At 37.8% G+C, this 21,969-nt stretch overlaps 1 protein-coding gene across 6 annotated transcripts in view; it reads right to left on the minus strand.

The window, feature by feature from the left end:
• TAF1B (TATA-box binding protein associated factor, RNA polymerase I subunit B) overlaps positions 1–21,969 on the minus strand; it is a 71,140-nt gene that overhangs the window by 2,008 nt on the left and 47,163 nt on the right. For 5 of the 6 annotated variants that reach the window (XM_079110947.1, XM_079110949.1, XM_079110950.1 and 2 more), the window contains 6 exons: positions 19,566–19,713; positions 13,983–14,160; positions 13,312–13,358; positions 11,704–11,794; positions 4,641–4,711; positions 3,897–4,119 (listed from right to left, as the gene is read on the minus strand). In XM_079110947.1, the coding sequence (XP_078967073.1) occupies positions 3,897–4,119; positions 4,641–4,711; positions 11,704–11,794; positions 13,312–13,358; positions 13,983–14,160; positions 19,566–19,713 (758 nt within the window). The remainder of the gene's footprint in view (positions 1–3,896; positions 4,120–4,640; positions 4,712–11,703; positions 11,795–13,311; positions 13,359–13,982; positions 14,161–19,565; positions 19,714–21,969) is intronic. The other variant, XM_079110948.1, reaches the window with a different exon arrangement.

A 21,969-nucleotide genomic window follows, 5' to 3' on the forward strand; every position in this document is an offset into this window, starting at 1 on the left:
GGAAAAAAAAAAACCTAAAACAAAAACAGCATTTGCCCCTGTGGGATAGATAAAAGGATTAAGAATACATATTAGCACTTAACCTAGTGCTTGGCACATACCAAGGGCTCAAAAATGTTCACTTGCCTTTCATGTGCCTTTAAACACTTTTTGTTTTCACTTAGAATCTTAAGGTTACCTTAATAATACAGAATAAAGTCAACAGTCTACCATGTTCACTAGTAAGGAATTTAAAAGTCGTATCATCGGTTCACTGCTTGGTTTAATGAAGACCAAACATTAACCATGTAGTAATTCTCCCAAACACAGCAATTTCTTGCTTTCCTCTTTTCTGCAGGGAGGAGCACGGGGAACTGAACCTGGGACCTTGAGCATCCTAGGCCAGCACTCTGCCACTAAGACACATCCCCAGCCCTGCTTTTCTTCCTTTTTAATTCCAGTTATATTGAGATTTTTCAGACAAAATGTTATATACACACAAAAGCAAACTTAGGGACCACAAGGAAAGCTCTAATTGTATACCAGAAAGAGAAGAAAAGGTATCAAATGTCTCTGATACACTAAGAACTTGTTATTTCCAAGTTGAACCACTAACAACAATTTAAAATGGTAACATATTTTATTGTAAACTCAGAAAACTACCTGTTATGGTTTGGATGTGACATGTCCCCCAAAAGCTCACCTGGGAGACAATGTAAGAAGGTTCAGAGAAGAAATGATTGGGTTGAGAGAGTCTTAACCCAGTAACTGAGATTAACCAAGTAGTAACTGAAGTGGCAGGGTGTGGCTGGAGGAGGTGGGAATTGGGGTGTGGCTTTGGGGTATATATTTGTATCAGGCAGGTGAAGTCTCTCTCTGCTTCCTGATCACCATGTGAGCTGCTTCCCTCTGCCACACTCTTCCGTCATTATGTCCTACCTTTTTGAGTCCCAAGGAATGGAGTCTGCTGTCTATGGATTGAGAGCTTTGAAACTGTGAGCCCCTAAACAAATCTTTCCTTCTCTAAAATTGTTCTGGTGGAGTCCTAGTCACAGTAGCAAAGAAGCTGACTAAAATACTACCCAAAGTTATAAGATATAAAACAAAATATACCACATTATAACATGCCATTCATTCGGCAGTGAAGTCCCCTGAGCACTGCTTGACACTTAATATGAGTATGGTAAATGGATGGTGCAAGAATATGCTTTTAATTTTTTCTTCCTGTGTTTGTGTGTGTGTGTGTGTGTGTGTGTGTTGCTGTAGATTGGATCCAGGGGTGCTCTACCACCAAGCTCCATCCCCAGCCCTTTTTATTTATTTATTTTTTAATATTTTTTTTTTAGCTATAGATGGACACAATATCTTTATTTTATTTATTTTTGTGTGGTGCTGAGGATTGAACCCAGTGCCTCACACGTGCGAGGCAAGCGCTCTACCACTGAGCCACAACCCCAGCCCCAGCCCTTTTTATTTTGAGACAGGTCTTGCTATGTAGCCTAGGCTGGCCTTGAACTTGGGATCTTTGTGTCGCAACCTCCTGCATTTCTGGGATTATAGGCATGTACCCCTGTGCCCAGCCCAAAATATGTTTATATAAACAATTTTATGCCCAATAAAACACAGGTCTAAATTTTAAAGATGAGTTTGCTATAAAGGCATGACCTCTCTTAGAGATTCAAATGTACGTGGAGGGGTGGTAGCAGACATATAACCCTAGCTACTCAGGAGACTGAGATGGGAGAATCACAAGTTTGAGACCAGCTTGGGCAACTTAGCAAGAACCTGTTTCAAAATAAAAATAAAAAGAGTTGGGCATGTAGCTCAGTGGTAGAGCATGCCTGGGCTCAATCCCCAGTACCAGGGAGAGATGGAAAGTTCAAATGTACAGGAAAGGAACAGTCTGTGAATTTTGTACACAAAAGGTAAACTGGGTAGCACATATTAATGTTTTGGTGGTCTCCAATGTGTTTAAATTTGAGTATTGTTTTTTATTACAGTTTTAAAAGAACAGTTAAATATTCAAAACAAATTTTTGTGGTACTCACAAAACATATCCATTTCCTGTGGAACAGAACTAGAAAACCACTGCTGCACTCCCTCCTGTGGAGATGAACCACCTGCCCCTCACAGGGAGGTAAAGATAGCTCTTTTGACCTCCCAGTCGTCATAACTGGCCTACCTGAAGATGGGGCTACTATCAAGGTGAAGGACAGTGAGGGTGTTGATTCACACATTATTAGCTCTGCCTTGGGAGGGACAGACCACCCTCCCGCCTCTGGAGTGCTCCTGGGAACTTGCTCTGCCTAGCTCCCCAGATACCAGTGTTCTTCCCATCTCTTCTGAACCCTCAGAAATGAGTCTGGCTTAAAAAATCATCTGCACAGCTGAAGATCTGCTTTCTTAAGCTCTGATCAAAGACTTCATTTTAACCATCTGGATGGAAATCTTTAAAAACTGAGTTATATATTACTTGACTTTTTTTTGGTACTGGGGATTGAACCCAGGGGCACTTGACCACTGAGCTACATCCCCAGCACTTCAAAAATTTTTTTAAAAAAAATTTTGAGAGGAGGTCTCACGAAATTGCTGAGGCTGGCCTTTGAACTTATGATCTTCCTGCTTTTTGCCTCTCGAATCACTGGGATTACAGATGTGTGCCACCACACCCAGTTTACTTGACTATCTTGAACTAATCATATTAGCATAGTATCGTTTTTTTAAAGCCTTTATACTTATATTATTACAAACTATCGGCTTTATTGTGAAAATTAGAAAATATGGCAATTATGGCTACAAAAAACAAATCCAAAGCAAGCACATACAGCATTTTGGGACGAGCTCTGTGTTAAAATAGACACCATCAGGCCTTCTCAGTGACAAGGAGGTATGAGTTATATGTCATGAATGGACTTCAAACAACCACTGTAATTTGAGTTCTTTTGTCTGCTTTGGATTTGATGCTGACTGCCCTATTGTCTGTCACTTATGTTTGCTGTGATTTATGAACAGAACACCCCTTAGACCCCTCTAATTTTTTTTTTCCTTTGGATGATTAGGATTCTGGAAATCAGACAGCTCAGCTGGGCACAAACACACTTGGAGGCAGTCTGCAAGCTCTCAGAGAAGTACATAAATTCTGGTTGTGGTTTTGTGACATCTGATTGCTTGGATGAAGCCTTTTTTGCTTGCCCTGTGTTTCTAAACTGTGGTCTAAACTAGGCGGTAGATGGTTCTGGTACATAAAGTCATAGTACTACTGGGACCCTATCTATAGTTACAGAAGGTACAGTTCAGACAGAGAAGAAAACCTCAACTGTTTCATCTCTAATTATGTCAAGTTCTCTTTATAGCTTACTATGGTCCATATGGCATGAACACTCACACATCCAGTTTGAAAAGCACAGACCTATCAGATTAGCCTAGAAGAATACCTTTATTTTTAGGACATACTTAGGAAGCACCAAGAGGTAAAGGGGAATGAGATATATCATTCAGAAGAAAGACAATATTAATAAAATTTAAAACTACAGTGGGTTCTCCTGATTAGCATTGACACTAGCTTAGCAGCCTAATTGCAGGTTAATTTAGCTAGTTGGAATAGTTTGTGTTAATTGTGAGACATCATGTTTCTTGATTTTTACCAGCTTTCCTAAAATTCTTACATAAGACTCAATATATTATTCTATTTTCTTGACTATACGCTTACCATCTTCTGGGGTTGGGGGTGCTGCTCAGTGGTAGAGTGTGTGGTTACTTAGCATGTTCAAGGCTCCAGGTCTGACTGCCAGCACCTTCTGGTTCTTTTACATATGTGACTTTTTTTTTTTTTTTAAATCAGAAAGACTGTACCTTCAGGGCCAAATTAGAGATTTCATCATGCCTTCTGTCTTTTGAGTTCTAAAAGCATCACGTACCTTTTGCAGAATTTCTGGGTACTAAGCCAGTATAATGAATTCTTGGTTATCAGTGACTGGCCTTTCTTTATCAGGATTCCCTGGAGGCTATGTCCATGGAAACAAGTTTTATCAGCATCTTCTTTAGTCCAGTTGAACTGAAAACTTGAAGGGCTTTTTTTTTCAACGGTTGGTGTTGAATCAACCAGTGCACTAAACTGCTTTTGTAGATTCACCACCATTTCTGGAAATGGAGGAAAAAAGCAAAGGAATAAAACGAAAACTAAATTAAATCACAAAGGCCTGGAGTTCCCTTGATAGCAATGTATCAATGTCGGTTTCTCAGTTTTGACAAACATGTCATGGTAATGTATGATAGTAACTTAAAATTGAAACTAGATGGGGGCATAAGGGGGCTATTTAAAAATGATTAAAATGGTGAATTTTATCACAATTTAAAAAAGAATATACAAGAAAATCTCAGGGAAAGTCTCTGGAAAGAGCTTTAGAAGTTGTAAAAATACAGGATTTTAGATTCTGATGGAAACTTAAGCTCTGTTTTGAATAATGGCATGTTCCTGAAATAGATTCCTACAGAGACTCCTTGCAGATGATGATGCTCCCCGGGATGTACATGTGCATTAGAAGAACATTTTAAAGAAGTAAGAAATTAACTTATGCATTCACTTTTCAAGTCAAGATACCTAGTTATTCTACAACTGCATTGCTAGCTACTCTGCATGAGTAAGAAATAATTCAACTCACCTCTTCTTTTATATACTACTGGCCTATCGATGTATGAGTGGTAGAGTGGCTTTTCGCTTTTCCACATGTACCTGTGCAAGGTAGAAAAAAAATTCACCTAAACGCAGTTCAGAACATTTTCTCTAAGCAGTATCTGGAATTTCTGATATTCAGTTTAATAGGTCTGGCTTGGAATGGCCTACTGGCACCTGTCTACTCTGTCTATAGAATCAACACCCCAGAAGGAGACACTCAGTAAGAGCAGGCCAACAGAATGGTGTGCTCCCCACAGATGCCACAGCATCCTGAAGAAGCTATTACACAAAACAAAACAAAACAAAACAAAACAAAACAAAACAGTGAGGCTGGGTGCGATAGCGCATGCCTATAATCCCAGCACCACAGGAGGCTGAAGAGGAGGATCTCGAGGTCAAAGTCAGCCTCAACAAAAGTGAGGCACTAAGAAACTCAGTGAGACCCTGTCTCTAAATAAAATATAAAATAGGGCTGGGGATGTGGCTCAGTGGTCAAAAGTCCCTGAAGTCAATCTCCAGTATACCCACCCCACAAAAAAGTTTCCCTCCCTATAAAATTCCCTCGCTGTTAACTGTGATAAAGTGAAGCCATCTAAGAAACAACTGTTCCTCCCTGCTTTTGCCTTAACTGCCTTTTGCTGAGAAATAGGTTAGTGGTACTTCCGATTCTGATACTCATAAAGTACACCATAAGTGCCAGTTTCTGTGGACATCTATCCTGTTCCTGGTGAAAACAAGGATGGAAAAGACCCACTAGTGTTCCCTGCACTGACTCAACCTATTCTTGCCAGGGAAGGCCAGTCAGGGAGGTTCACTGTACAAAAGGGATTTGGACTGACCTCCAGTATTTCCTCCAGGGCAAAGACTAAGAGTCATCTGGCATTCCTACAGATTATCAGTGACCAGCCTAGACTCAGGCCATACATACTATTCTGTGAAGTGATACATACTATTCTGGTTCTAGTGACCACTGCTAAACTTTGCCAAGCAGATGCTGTTGCTCTGGAACAAAGATTATGTTCATTTTTAATCTCATTTACATTCTGAGTTCCCTGAAGTAGAAGACTTTTATAACCTGTGCAATGAAAAGAATATTGAATCAGAGGACCTGGCTCTGCCACTTTCTAGTGAAAGGTCTAGGGACCTTAAGTGACAAATGATGGAGATTCTTAAAGGCACAGACTACCTCAGTCTTCTTTATGTCCCTAGTGTTGGGAGGGACTAGAATATAGTAGGGACTCATTTAAATATTTGTTGTTGAATAAATGAATTTAGCATCTCTAGTTTGTTTCCTATTGTTGTGAGGAATAATTAAGATAATACATGTACAGGGTCTTTAAATCCTATTATTGTCTAGATATTCCTTCCTTCCTTTCATTGTGGTACTGAGCTTGAACCCGGTGGTGTTCTACCACTGAGCCATATCCCAACCCTTTTTATTTTTTGAGATATGGTCTTACTAAGTTGCTGAGGCTGGCCTTGAATTTGTGATCCTTCTGCCTCAGCCTCCCAAGTCCTTGGGATTATAGGCTTGTGCCACTACATGCGGCTAGATATTTCTTAACTGCCTGTCTAGTAGGCACTTTCTTATCTGTGGACTTTCCAGAAAAGATGATAAGGAATAAAAGGTCAGAAATACAAGTATTTGTATTTATCTACCTGTAGTATCTTATAATTGGTAATTTTTACCATTCCTTTTTAATGAGGGAAAGAAAATATACATAAAAGTAGGCGTTTTAATAGCACTATGATAGCAAATGATTGTTTTAATGAATTTAAAAATTGATACTTTTCAAGGACTTATGAAATAATCAAATCAGTATAATTATGTCTGTGTATATAAAAGAGAGAGGTTAAATTTTTACTTTGCATTCCCACAGTGATTTAAAATGTTAAGAATAGAAATCAAATTTCTCTTAAGTTGGGTGCAGTGGCACATGCCTCTAACCTCAGCTACTTGGGAGGCTGAGGCACAAGGAGTGAAAGTTTAAGGCCAGCCTCAGCAACTCAGCAAGACCCCGCCTCAAAGTAAAAAACAAAAAGGACTGGGATATAACTCAATGGAAAGTGCCCCTGGGTGGTTTAATTCCCAATATCCACCGTTCCCCCAACAACAACAACAACAAAAAAAAAAAAAAAAAAAAAAAAAAAAAGAGAGAAAGAAATGTATTTCTCTAAATATCAGGGAGCAGCAGAAGTTTGTAATCAGTATTACATAGGAGATAGTCTTCATAAAATTATGTGTAAACTTAACTTCAGTGAACCATACCACATTTAAAATAAATCAGAGAGCTTGTCATTTAACCCTATGGTAACTGAGTCTGTGAGTCTTTACCTTTTTTTGTTATTTATTTTCTTAAATGATAAGAGTAACAAAATTTAAAGTAATAAAGAAATTTCCTAAACTAAATAGTCTAATCCCAGTTTGTGGGTAAACTCACTGTAAACGTTCCTTATGAATGCCTTGTCTAGATAGGTGCTTCTTATGCATTTATAATAAACACCTCCAAAAGTGGCAATCATGCTACAATCAAGGAGGCATCACTACTTCCTTAGAGTCACATGCCCAGAGGATGGGAAAGGTGACATTAGATAATAAAGCTAGCCAGGTGTGGTGGTGCATGCTTGCAATCCCAGCAGCTTGGGAGGTTGAGGCAGGAGGATCTTGAGTTCAAAGCCAGCCTCAGCAAAAGCAAGGCGCTAAGCAACTCAGTGAGACCCTGTCTCTAAAAAAAAAAAAAAAAAAAAAAAAAAAGATAACAATGCTTAACTGTCTGGACATCCCTTCTGAAACCAAAGCTTCTTCAGAACTTTGCTATATTTTGCTCACCTCTTCTCATTACATAAAGCTACAAAAATAAACATGCCACAAAGGCCTTCAGGTTTTCTAGTGAGATGATATTTGCACACTTCCCTCATCTCTATGTGATTTATTTCCCCATTTAAAAAAAATTAAAGTGTAATTCACATATAGTAAAACTCATCCTTTTCAGTGTACTGATGATTAGTGTTAACAAACACATTGCTGTGCGCCTGCAATCCCAGTGGCTGGAGGGGCTGAGGCAGGAGGACTGCAGGTTCAAAGCTAGCCTCAGTCATTTAGCAAGGCCCTAAACAACGTAGTGAGAGCCTGTATCGAAATAAAACAAACACATATAATTATGTAATCACCACTAAGATTAACAAGCAGAATGATTCCATCACTCCAAAAATCTTCCAGGCCCCTAGAGTCAATCCCTCTCCACGCTTTGACCTTGGGCAATGGCTAGTCTATTTTTTGTCCTGTAAGTTCAGCCTTGTTCAGAATATAACATAAATGGAATCATGGTATGTGTAACCTTTTGAGTCTTTCATTTAGCATAATGCATTTAAGATTCATTCACATGGTTGAATACAGATTTGTCCCTTTGCATTGCTCAATGGTGCTGTATTGTATGGATATACCAGTTTGTTCATCTGGTTACCAGCTGAGGGACATATGGATTGCTGCCAGTTTTGGGTGATTATGAATGAAGCCACTATAAACATTCCTGTACAGATTTTTGTGTAAACAAAATTTTCACTTCACTTGGGTAGACATCTAGGAATGGAAAGTATTTGATATTAAGTATATGCTTAACTTTATGGGAAAACTGCCAAACTCCAAAATGGCAAAATTGTAACATTTTGCAATCCCACACTTGGTTTTGGTTTTTGTTTTGTCTTGAGTCAATTCTGATCAGTTGTAATGGATATTGTATGTGGTTTTAATTTGTACTTCCCTACTAACTGATGATACCAAGTATCTTTTTATGTGCCATCTATATATCATCTTTGGTCTATTTATTTAAAAACTGAGCTGTTTTCTTATTATATTATAGATAAAAATCTTTTATCAGATAGACAATTTGTACATAACTTCTACCAGTACGTGGCTTCTTATTCTCTTAAGTATCTTTTGAGAAGAATTTCTTCTGATGCAGTTCAATTCATCAATTTTTTAATGCATGAATCATGATTTTGATATCCTATAAGAAGTTTCTGACTAACCCAAAAGGCCACAGGGCTTTTCTACATGTGTTTTAATTTTCCTCCATGTTATTCTCAATACATTCTATGACAAATAAGTCATCAAAGCAGATTAGTAGTCTGTTTTGGGTTTTCAAGTACTGTTTATTAGTGTTTTTCATCATCTCAAGCATAGAGACTCAGGCTTGGCTATAGAAAATGTTTTAATCATTTTCATCTGACAACATGGAAGATGATATCCAGAGGAACAGAAAGAAAAATTAGTAATTTAGAGTTGTCATCACTGAAACAAAAACAAACAAACAATAAAACAAAACCATCAAGAAAAGGGAAAAAAAAAAAAAAAGAAATTGGTATCAAAATGGGAAGACACAGGGAGGAATAGACAGGTATAGGTGGTGACCACACAGTGCTCTGTGCCAGCATTAGATGGTAGTGATTAAAATCAGTTAGTGGTGACTTACACTGTATTGTAGATTAGTCTATAGCACACATTTTATGAAGGAAGATTATGGTAAGAGAACCCTGGAAAACCTCCCTGGGGCTTGGAGCCTCCAATGAAAATGGCATTTTATACATAGATTTATTTTTTTAGTTATTAAATTCTCCATGAAGTAGCAAAATGTCTATAAGTCTTAGTCATACGCTGACTACAACATTGCAACAGGAACAGGTGTGAGGAATCTCACGGTGCCACCAAGACAGCGGGCAGCACGGCCTTGGAGCACCTGGCTTTCAGGATCAGCAGGACTAACCCCAACACAGAAGGAAGAACACCACAGAAGGAAGGCACGCTCCAAAATGATCCCTTGCTCTTACTGCTATTCTGGTAACTACTGAGACTCACAGACTGAACAGTCACTCTTTCTAAAAAGGAGAAGGAAGGACCCTGCCTCCTGGAAATTCTGGCCGTCAGGACACATTCATCTCTACCTCTGCTCCTCTGCCATCTGCATCAAGCCTGCCTAGAGGGAGCCCGGTACTCTTTTCCACTTTTGGCAAGGACCTTCTCTGTAGTGCTTCAGCCACCTCTGGGAGTCTATTTCCCTATTGAAAAACTCTTTTGAAATTTGGAGAAAAAATAAAATAGTTTTACTTTTGTAACTTGAAAATTGGTTCTTAATTAGAGCACACTGTAGGTGTGAATCCGTATTTTACTGATTTTTTCCAGTACACAATTATATATTTGCATTTTACTTTACACACAGAATCATAGCCAAGGAGATTAATGACATTTAAAAATTTTAATCACAAACTATTTTTGTCATTTTTCTCATAATTGAGTATTGTCACACTTCTTCACCTCACACAGTGAACAACAAATTTGTTTAGATAATAACATTAAAGTACCTTTTCTCTTTTTCTCAGGATGATCAAAATTTAAAAAAATAAGTAACATGCTAAAGATAATACTAAGGATAACTTCATCTTTCAATTATGGCTTCTGCATGAAAATCTGTAGAAAATTTTTACTTAACTTTCAAATCTTCCTACAACCTTTCTGTTCAGAGAACTACCATCTTTGAAATCTGAGTGAATACTGAGCAAGTCAAAAACTGATTCAAAAAAATGCCATTTCCATAACCACTAATTTTAACGAGTCTCCTAAACATGTCCTATATCAGTTTTCTTGATTATAAGATGTGGAAATATTTTTAATATAATACAACATTCAATTACATCAGTTTCCCATCAATCAAAGACGTGTGATGAGGATTACACTGGTCACGCCCACGGGACAAGTGGGGGGGAGGAGGTTCCTCTACTAATGACCGTTGCTGCCCTGTTTTTCTTGCCCGACTTAGTTTATTTCCAGCTTAAAGCGGGTCAACCTGAAGTTGGCTTTTTAATTCTTTTAATATTTGGTTCTGCTTTAACCAAACCCAGTTTCTCATTTGTGACCTGTTCTGTATATTTTCTACATGGCTGCATTTTTAGGAATTTGATCAAGAACATCAAGAGTCTTTGTGTACAATATTGTTTGCCTCTCATGGGGACTCTCACATTCAGCCAGTCCCCAAAGTCCAGTGGTCTTCTGAAGCATACCTGCTATGAAAGTACTGAAGAATCCTATTTTACTGATAAGGAAACTAAAGCTGAGTAAACTAGGAATTCTTTCAACTAATTTGAGGAACTTAAATTTTTCTCAAAGGACATAAAATTACTTGATAGAATTAGTATTACTATAAATTTACATGAACAACAGAGATGTTGACATTTTCTTCAACATCTCATAAAGACTCAAAGGTCTAAGAATGTAAATGAAATCATGTGAGAGATAAATTAGACAGTGTTCAGAATTTCAGTGCACTGAGGCTAGATGAAATCACACTAGTCTATAATGCAGTCACACTCAAACCCAGCACCGTATATCCTTAAAGGGATGCTCTTTCCTTTCTACCACAATGAACCTGCCTCTGAATGATAGATCAAAGGGAAGTCAAACAGCCAGGCTGTCTGAATTACATATACTTGCTGTCTGCTTCCCTTTGTTTTGATTTTCACTGAGATCATTATTTGGGGGAAACATTCCAAGTACATATATCACGGGATTTCATTTCATTTGTAATTTTTAAAATAGTACTGGGAGGCATAGATGAGAAATGACCAATTTTGATAAAGGGGAAGAGGAAGGAGTATTAGAAACACAAGCAAGACTCATACAAACTGTAGAAAGTAAAATACTAAGGACAATGTGGTACACTGTGGATATCAAAGAAAAACTGGTGAAATTAAAAAAAGGGGAACAGGGTTGGTTTATAGTGAATAGTAATGTAAAAATTGAAAAAATTATGGGATGGGGACATAGTTCAGTGGTATGGCATAAGCAGCAGCCCAAGGCCCTTGATTTGATTCCTGGGACGGCCAAAAAAAAAAAAAAAGAAAGAAAAAAAGAAAGAGAAAAATGTATAGAGCTATAGTGATATTTCTAGGGAAAAAAAAAGTCACAATACTGAAAAGTATAGAAATTTCAGCTTTCAAATATAAAGTAACCAACACAGAAATAAAGTAGGTGAATCTAAAGTGACAAGAGAACATACTTTGCCCTTGTTTCCTCCCATTTTTGTTTTTTCTCATCGACGGTTTTCTTCATAACTTGATACCACTTTCTAAAATCAAACCATGGTTTATCTAAAAGAAATGAAATCCATGATTACTAGTAAAATAAATCACATAATAATAATGTACATTGTTCACTTGGATTGTCATTCATTGGTGTAACTAAACATTCACATAATAGCTCTTGGAAAAGATGGATGGAACCACTGTCCCCATCGTCTTAGATGACTTTTCTGAGCAGTCTGTCACTCCTCCTCTAAGTTCCTATCTGTACTGTGGCTGGATTACACTGTATCAGTTTTAAGTGTCTGTTTCTCCTGCTGTTACATTTTATGTGTCACTACACAATCAGGTATCCTTCTTCCCCCAATTCCAACAGCCAGCACACACAGCCTGACACTACTCCAACACGTCAGGCAAACACATGAATTGAAAAGCAAATGATGACAACTGTGTACAATGTGCTACAACAGCTGCACACACTTACAGTTTCATCAGCACTATTTCTGTTCTTCCTAATCCTAATTCAGAGGTACTAGAGAGAAGGAAGAAAATCGACAGCACTGGACATCTGGTGTGTTTTCAAGATGCAGCAACACTAAGCACAACAGCATTAAGCACAGTCAAGGACAAAGGGAGATTATTTTCCACTATTCCCTAATAAAGACCGTGTCTTCAATGTCTAATTAAAAATCTTTTCGACCTAAAACATATGACTTTGTAGATATACAGCCAGCGAGGAAAGCAAACTACCCACAGAACTGTAAGCATAGAGGACAACTGTAATCATTAATACAACTCAAGGTTCTTTGACCTTCAGTAAATCACAATTTTTCTTTCTTTTGTGGTGCTGGGGATTGAACCCAGGGCCTTGTGCTTGCTAGGCAAGCACTCTGCCAACTGAGCTATATCCCCAGTCCAGATCACAATTTTTCTGACCCTCAATTTCCTCCTCAACGAGGGAAGGAAGGGGATGGAGGGCAGCAGGGGGAACAGAGACATGGGAACATACAATCCCTGCCCTGCTAATAGTACTGATTCTGAGGCCTCTAAGAGGGGCAGGTCTGAGTGCTTTCTTTACCCCACATTACACAGTATGTGGATCACCTTTAGCACTACAAAGGACATTAGAAGACATCTAGTTCCATCTTTCAATTTACACAGATGCCAGCATGTGCCATGTACAGAAAGAAGTGTTTTATTTTGCACATATTCTGGAAAGGATATACACTGAGCATTACCACTGAGGTATAAGAAGGAAGAGCACTAAGGCAGAGGGAGCAGCAGGAACAAAGACTGAGGTGTCAGAACAGACAGAATGGTTTGTCACAAAGTTGGTGGCAAGTTCATGGTCTCATCTGGCTAAAGAAGGGAAGCTGGAAGTAAAGAGCAGGCTGGTCTTTACACACAGGAGGACGTCACTAGAATTCTTAGTAGCCCGCAGATATAATTAGATAATTATGAAAAAATAATCCTGGTGCATTTGTATACATGTATATGTGCACGTGTGTATTATTTAAGTTTCCCTACATTTATTTCATCTTTTAATCCATCATTTACAATCACTTTGAATTTGATAAATTAAGTACCTTGTTTGTTCTCTTCATTATGTATTTCAGCAAGATCAGACAAAGACCTGGAGATAACAATAAGTCAATCTACTTAGAAATCACATATTTAAACAGTTAAATTTTGAATTCTTTTTAAAAGACAAGTACAGAACAGTCATTGACACTGATGTCAAATCTTCATGGAGAAGCAATCACTGAAGCAGGGAAGAAGACACTATGAATACTATTACTCTTTGTGGAAATGTAGGAGGGGTAACACTGTAAGATTCCTCTAACTTCTAAAACAATCTTTAAGAGACAGTGCCAGAAGCCTAAAGGTATCTAGACCAGGTGCTGAAATGATTCTTTAGGATTTATGATATTTTAAAACTCAGAAGTATGGGGTAATGAGAAACACTGCTACCTAAAGGACAGGAATGAAACGTGGTCAAATGACCGACACCAGCTGAGCCAAAGCACTACCTGAGATCCTGTTACTACATGGTGCCAGTCAGTGTCTCCATTTTCCTACTGAGGTGACACATGGATTCCCTTACAATGAATAATGAGGTAAAAGCAGTGTTCTCCCTGCCACTTAACAAAAGCTAAGATGAGCACAAGAAAGCATTACTTGCCATATAACCTATGTGCACTTACCGTTGTAGGCAAGTGCTTTTACCACTGAGCCATGATCCCAGCCCCACACTTACCATTCTAAATTGTCATCCAATAAAAATAGCAGTTTCAATACAACTATAATGACAGCTACAGCTTGTATGTCGTATTTAACAGTTTTTGCCATTTTAGCGATGGGATCAAATGTCAGGAAATCTGCTTCTCCTATTCCAGTCATTTTTACCACTTGACAGGTCAAGCCATGCATTTCATCTGTTGAAGAACAAAACAGTAAGATGTGAATTACATTCTTTGGCTAACCAGACCATAGTAACATGTGTACCCATATAAGCAAACATTACTTAAGACATGATACTATGCTAGAACTTGAGAGATGAACATTTCGTGAATAAAACATAACAAAAAATGACCTTTGTACAGAAAATGTGGAATCCTGGCAAGGCCTATCTTTTCCAGTTTTGATCTCCTAAAACATGTACTCTGTGGGACACATTTTGGCCCATACTTATCGGTGTTATTGCACACCGTCTCCTGTCTCTACAGCAGGTGCACTTATGAAACAAACCTAAGACCAAAAGCTTCTCCAGGATGTGGGATTGGCTGGTGCCACGGTCAGCACCACCCCGGAGGCCCTGGACCTGTGTTTTAACTTGATGCTCTTCTTTCCCAAAGAAATTATACGCTTACCAAGGCTGAATGTGGAACTCAGAACCAAAAAAACTCAAAGGATCAATACTTAAGTGTCCCAATCACTATCCTTATGATCCTGGATAGAGTCACTTAACCCAGGTTTCTTCATTTGCATGAAACATGAGAATAAAACTGAGATTAAATAAAACCATACAAGTCAATATACTTTGAAAACTCTACTAAAGAAATTTTCTTGCTCACTAATCTAAGTAATGAAATGTACCACATCCTATTCTAATTAAAGTAGAGTAGCCATAGTCAATAAGAGTGTGAGGTACCTGCATGGAATGGACATGGATCTCCTACACACACTCAGCTACCATGTCCTACTGGTCTCATGCCCTCCATGGAGCACGCAGTACAGCTGTAAGACTGTAGACTACAGAACAGCTCTGCCTGGGCTACAGTCCCTGCCCCATCACTTACTAGCTTTGTGAACTGGGACATGTTACATGACCTTTCTTTGCTCAATTTTTAAAAAAAAATCTGTATAAAGTAGGAATAATTACTTTATCTATTTGATAGTTACTGTGAAAGTTACATGAATTAATATACCAGAAGTTCTTAGGTTAGTGCTATTGTTCTTAAGTCCATCCCTGCTCCTCCCTCTCCACTCTTACTCCTTACACTCTCATAATTGGCCTCCCTCCCTTGGGTCTTACCCAGCTGTGGCCTAATTAACTCATTTCCCTCTCTTATGAACCCATTAAGACTCCCAGCCCAAACAGATTTCTATTTTTTCACACAAGCTAGTCCTTGTTTGCCTCTCTGCTTTGCACAGGACTTTGTCTGTATACCAAGAAAGTCAATTTCTTTCCCCAATTCCTCATCTTGAACTCTCCTGGGCTGATTCTCGCTCAGCAACACCATTCACTTCGAAGTGTGTGAGACCAGCAGCCTTCTTCAGTCAGCCCCCACTGAGTGCTAGGGCCTCTCTCAGCATCTCCCCTACTGCATGCAGTTAAGGGCTCACTTCTCTGACTCCCTCTGAAACTTGACAGTGACTCAGTCTTCTTTCATTTGTGTTCTCAACCTACACAAACTGGTGCTAATTATTGTTTATGGTAAAGAATGGGTCAAATGGAAAACTACTTTCTTCCTTGAATATTTAAGCAAAAATTTTCACTGACTAGGGATGGGGTGTAGCTGGGAGGTAGAGCATGTACAAAACTGTGGGTTCAATGCTCAGTACTGAAAAAAATTTTTTTAATTGATTAAAAAGTGCTTTGCTTACATTGAAATAGAATATATGTAACAATGATATTTCAAGATATAGCATGAAAGTATTTCTACATATCTTCTAGATGCTAATAACTTAGCTACAGTTTTCACTGAGCTTTTACTCATTTTTCAACAAACATTTACTGGGCAACTACTGTGTTCTAGGTCCTTGAGACTGAGACAGTCCTTCCCCTCAAGGCGCTCAGGGTTCAGCAATACATAAACAATTAGAATAGGATTTGGTGAGGACTATGGCAAAGAAGAAATGGTGCTCTGGGCAAGTGCAAATGGTCCAACAAGGCATTAGTGCTGAACGTGAAGAGGGAAGCAAAGCTAGGTCATGAAGGTCTTTGTGTGAGAGAAATTTGCAAATATATTGTTTAGACAATTTTGACTTAGAGATTCCATCTGAATTTACTCACAGGCTGCATTAAGGTGCAAAAGCATAAGGAGATGTATAGTTAAGCTCAATTTAACAAGTATTTACTGAGTGCTTACTATGCATAAGACATCATGTTACAATAAAAGAAACCAGAAAAATGAGTCTTAGAACTCTTACATTCTGATACATATACTTAAAACATGAAAAATTAATCTCAAAACAAATTCACTAAAATTTTATCTAATATCTAGTGTGTGACAGTATAGTCTCTTCTCAGGTAATTTTAAAATCAAAACCACATTAGTAGTGGTGTTATAAAAAGAATGACATTTCTTGAAAAATTTCCCTTCTTTTAAAATTAATATTTTTGGAACTGTTCTTTTTATGCCAAAAGTACAGAGTAATGAAAAAGCAAATGAAAGAAAGTACCAGAAAGGAAGCAAAGGCAGCACAGCATCCTGAACAGGAGCGAGATGGGGGGAAAAACTCGCCTTGAAATGGGAAGACTGGGTTTTAAGAATCATCCTGCCACCAACCACCTGGGTGTCACTGAGTCTTCCTAAATCTCATCTATCAGTGGGAACCCCCATTTTTCTTCCCTTCCCACCATCCTAAAGGACAGCATATACATGGGGCACTTTGGAAACCCCAAAGTTCTCCAGAAATAAAATAACTGATTGCTAAAATGGCAAGACTACCAAGCAAGTTCCTCAGTGCCCACAGCAAGGAACCACACGAGAGGTGTTTAATCTGGCTCCTCGCTATCAAAGGGGCTTGCTCAGCAAGGGGGGTGGTGTGTCTGGATTGCTAAAACCTTCTCGCCCAGCTCCACCGTTGCGTTTAAAGCTACTGGGGAAGCTGGCACAGTGGGACACACCTATAATCCCAGGGATTTTGGAGGCTGAGGTGGGAGAATCCAAGTTCAAGGCCTTGAACTTATGTGAGACTGTAAGCAACTTAAGTGAGACCCTGACTCAAAATAAAAAATAAAAAGGGCTGGGGATGTGCTCAGTGGTAAAGCACTCCTGGGTTCAACCCCTGGCACCACAATCAATCAATCAATCAATACTAAAACAAATGAAGGACATTTGTTGCCTCAGCATACTTAAGTCACCTCTAGCTTTCTGGGGCCTAGGAGTGTGTCTATGTAAAAGCACCAAATTTATAGCTGTCTGGATTTTGATCAATAGCTTCGTACAATCGAATGCACTATTGAGAGAAATATTTGTGAATTCTGAACACATTGCAGAGGTCTTCTTACAATCTTAAATACGGGTGGTTTGCAAACCAATTTCAGACATTTTTGAATCTCAATCCTAAAGTTCAAGGATTATCACATCTTGTTTTGTAGATCTATTTAAAACATCACTAACTGTTTTCCCCTGCTAAGTAATAAAATAATACAGGACAGTTATAGGATATAAAGTTAGAAGGGAAAAAAATAACATGAAGTACAACTTAGAAATATCTCCTTTAACATTTTGGTGTTTTATTTTTAATATTTTAATGAATATTTTCATTTTATGTAGCTTGTCACATTATTTTATAATTTGGTTTTTTAAATAATAACAAACTTTTTTATGCCTTTATAAGCTCTTCATAAACATTATTTTAAAAGCTACGTAATGTTCTAATGAATATATAAATATATCATTTATATAAATATTACCTTTTCCTTGGATTTTTAAGTTGTTTTTGATTTTTCAGTATTATAAGGAGACTAATAACACATATATATATTTTCCGCATATTTCAAATTATTTCTATTGAACAGATTTTAAGAAGTGAAATTTCTCTTCCCTGATTCTTTATAATACTGCCTCCAAAGTCAATTAATGACAATAATGCCTTTCTGCATATTTTAATACATTTAATTTGACTCACTAAATGAGTAAAATTAGGAATAATTAGGTAAGAAATACTTTTATATTCTATAAGAGCAACCAGAAAACACCGCTATTCTCTGCACAATGACATGATACTATTAAACAGACTATCACATTTTGGTAATCCATGTGTCTCTTCCATAACCTATTATTCTCTTTATAAGTTCAAGATTTTAGAATATGTGATGAAATGAAGAAGCTTTCCATCCTTGTGAGAACCACTGAAGAAGTATATACAAAACAATGCCAAAGGGTTGGGGATATAGCTCAGAGGGTAGAGTGCTTGCCTTGCATGCACAAGGCTCTGGGGTCAATCCCCAGCACCACGAACAAACAAACAAAAACCATGCCAAAGAGTAATTTGATCTATGTAACACATCAAAACAAAAACAAGATCTTCCAAATTCTGGAGTTCTGATCAAATAGTGACTTCTTAAATCTCATTTAAATCATATTTAAATCATATTTCTAAGCTTTATAAATGATACATTTGGAAAGTTTAAATTATTTTTGTTCCTGTTTTAAAAAATAATTTATAGACATTTATATTTGCTACTGAATATTTCTACTTTTATAGCTAGCTAACATATATACAATGTTGTATATGCTTTTTTCACATATGCATTTTCCTCCCTCTAAAATGCATTCCAATTGGGTATGTAGCACATACCTGTATTCCTAGCTATTCAAGAGGCTGAGGTGGGAGGATCACTTGAGCCCACAAATGCAAGACCAGTCTGGGCAACAGAGTAATACCCAATCTCAAAACAAAAATACATTCAATCACATTTTTGATATTGCTTAAACAATGATGTAATCATAGCATGTTTGCATTTTCTCTTAATAAAAGTCCTGAATTTCTCACATTTCTAGTCTAGCAAGAAATTCAGGGCTGGCTTCCATCAGCAGATTCCATCGGGGTTACCTGTGTCTTGGTGCACTGTGAGCAAGGCACAGCAAGGCTCTCTTTATAGGCTGTCAGTGCCTTAGAGAGTTCATTATGATCTAACCAGACTTCCATCTTTGTTTACTTTAGACACTGGAAATAGCAAATGCTATCGAACAACAAAAATGTTACCACAGATAAACTCTTCAGATTTTTTTAAAGTTAGAATTCATTATGCAATAATAATGCAAATAAAGAAGTACTGCTTTTTAAAAGCAGGTCATTAGTGACACATATTGAAATATTTGCTACTTTACTTGCGTTCAGCAAACTTGCAATAAAAACCCCATGTATGCTCTCAAGGATTAGTCTCTCACACTATGATAGACCTTTGTTTCTGAACAGTTGTCCATTTAGCCATTTTAAAGGCTCTGAATAATTTTAAGAAAGGATTTTGTAATGAAGCTTCATGTTACTAGGACCCTTTCAGGTGGTTCTAAAAGTAGACTGTGACTGGAAAGGATCTGACATTCTGCTTATCACAATCTCAATAGTTGAGACTACCTCGCCACACACAGACACCACACCTTACCAGGGAGATTGACTTCCATTAAGTATTTCATACTCAAGACACTGGGATGAAGGTAGCAGGCTTCAGTTATGTCTGGAAAACGAGGCAGATCTAAAAATGTGGCAACTTCAATCATATTTTTATGGATCTCCTCATAGTCAGGCCAAGACTGAAATAAAAGAAAGGCAGTCAGGATAGCAATTCTTGCAACAAATATTATTTTTAAAATTTTCTGAATTGAAAGTAATATGTATTCACTGAAAAGAATCTGGAAAATGGAGAAAAATATGAAAAAGAAAAGCACCTGCAAATCTAACAACAATTTTAAACATTAACATACTACATTAAAAAACCACTAAAATTCTATTTGGCTCATAAAACTTGGCCTTACCTACCATGATCTAGTGAAATCACTACCTCTTGCCTCAGAAGGATCTAGAAGAAGGATAAAGTTGAGACTCAACCAGGGTTATGGTGTTGTCATTACTGCTCTAATACTCCCCTCTTATCTCTTCTCCTGCGCCCTCTCATTAATCTTCAAATTCATACTAACAAATGCAGCCCACCATGAAGTAATATTCACAAGTTTTTAAGTGGGAGATGACACCAGGCTTTAAGTCTAGTAGTTGAAATCCACAACTCATAGTAAATTCCCACACATAAAAACTTACAAAATTCAGAAAAATCTAAGTAAATATCAATAAATTAATTCTGTTCAACCCTTGTAGGTTGTTCTTGTTGCTTTCTACATCTTCCCATTTATATTTTTTCAATGTATAAACATTCCTAATATTAATACTACACATACTTTTCCTACTTTATTCATCCACCTGCATAAAAATAACAGGTTTGGAGCCTAGTTTAGGCAAGGTACTGGGCAAGATACTTTGGGATATATAAAGATGAATGAGACAGATCCCTCAAGAAACTTACAATGCAGAAAGGGAGATCAGGTGTGTAAAAACAACTATAGTACAAAATACAAAGTTATCAAAATATTGTAAGTTCTAAAAAATGTTCATAGGATTACAGGAACACTAACATTTCTGATATGGTAGGACCCTGTTAAAATTGGTCCTGCGCTAGTGGTGCATGCCTGCAGTCCAGCATCTCAGGAGGCTCACAGGAGGAACACAAGTTCAAGGCTGTCTTGGGCAACATGGTGAGACCCTGTCTCAAAATACAATAAAAAGGGCTGAGGACGTAGCTCAGTGGTAGAGCACCTCTGGGTCCAATCCTCAGTACCACACACTTACAAAGAAATTGATCCTGAATATAAATACTCTGCAAATCATTTGGTAGTATCTGCAAGTTGAGCATGTGCACATTCAATGACAAAGCAATTCTACTCTTAGCTATATGAGCCCAAGTGTGTATACAAGTCTATGAAAGAAACATACTAGAAAGTTCATAAAATACTATGTGTAAAAGCCCCAAAAGGAAACTATTCAAACACTTATCAAGGACATGACAGATAATGAATTCTGATAGTCTCACATTAGCAATGAAATGAAAGCTCTACATGCAACAATACAAATCTTCAGAGTGCAATGTACAAAGAAAAAAGTCAAATGCAAAAGAGAATGATCCAACTAAAAAGCAGCTCAGCCTCAAACCTGTGTACTATGAGAAGTCAGGTCAGCCATGGTCCAGGGTGGGGTGGCTAATGAATGGAAGGAGCACTCAGTGGAACTGCTGGCTGCTAACAATGCTCCTGCAGTGAGGGACTGGGTGCATGGCTCTTCAGGCTGTGACACTTGACATGCTGCTGACAGTTACGATACGTACCTATTTCCAGATGTCTACTTTATTTCAATAACCAATAAAAAAGAGGGGATGCAAGAAAGGAAGGACACCACAGGGTAAGTAACTATTTTGTATAAGAGTATCTTGAATACCTCCTTTATGGGAAAAATAATCTAACTTGCAAATACAGAGTTGGGAAGATCTTAAGAAGGATATGGTCTACACCCTAGGCAAAATTCCTAGCAGGAGGATGTCTGGCCCTTCTTGGAAATCTCTAGCGACAGGAATTCACTACAATCCCCCCAAAAGGCAGTCATTCTTGTGTGTGTGCAGGACTGAACCCAGCATGGTACACATGATCCATCACTAAGCTATACCTCCATCTTAGTCATCTGTTTTCAATAGTTCTAATCTTTAAAAAGTTCTTCCTTAGTCCAAGGAAAAGTCTGCTTCCCAATTTGAGCTTACAGTCAATGAAATCCCAAGTTGTTTTAGAAAATACTGCTGCTAAGTCATATCTCACCATCTGCTAAATGTGTGAAATGTGTTTGGGAGCCAACTAAAGGAATTATCTCTCTATAAAATTTCACTTTATGGGGCAGGGAATCACAAGTACAAGGCCCTGGGTTCAATCCCCAGCATGGCAAAAAAAAAAAAAAAAAAAAAACCAAACCCCGCC

The sequence above is a fragment of the Sciurus vulgaris genome, assembly GCF_902686455.1.
Source record: "Sciurus vulgaris genome assembly, chromosome: 14".
Lineage (NCBI taxonomy): Eukaryota > Metazoa > Chordata > Mammalia > Rodentia > Sciuridae > Sciurus > Sciurus vulgaris.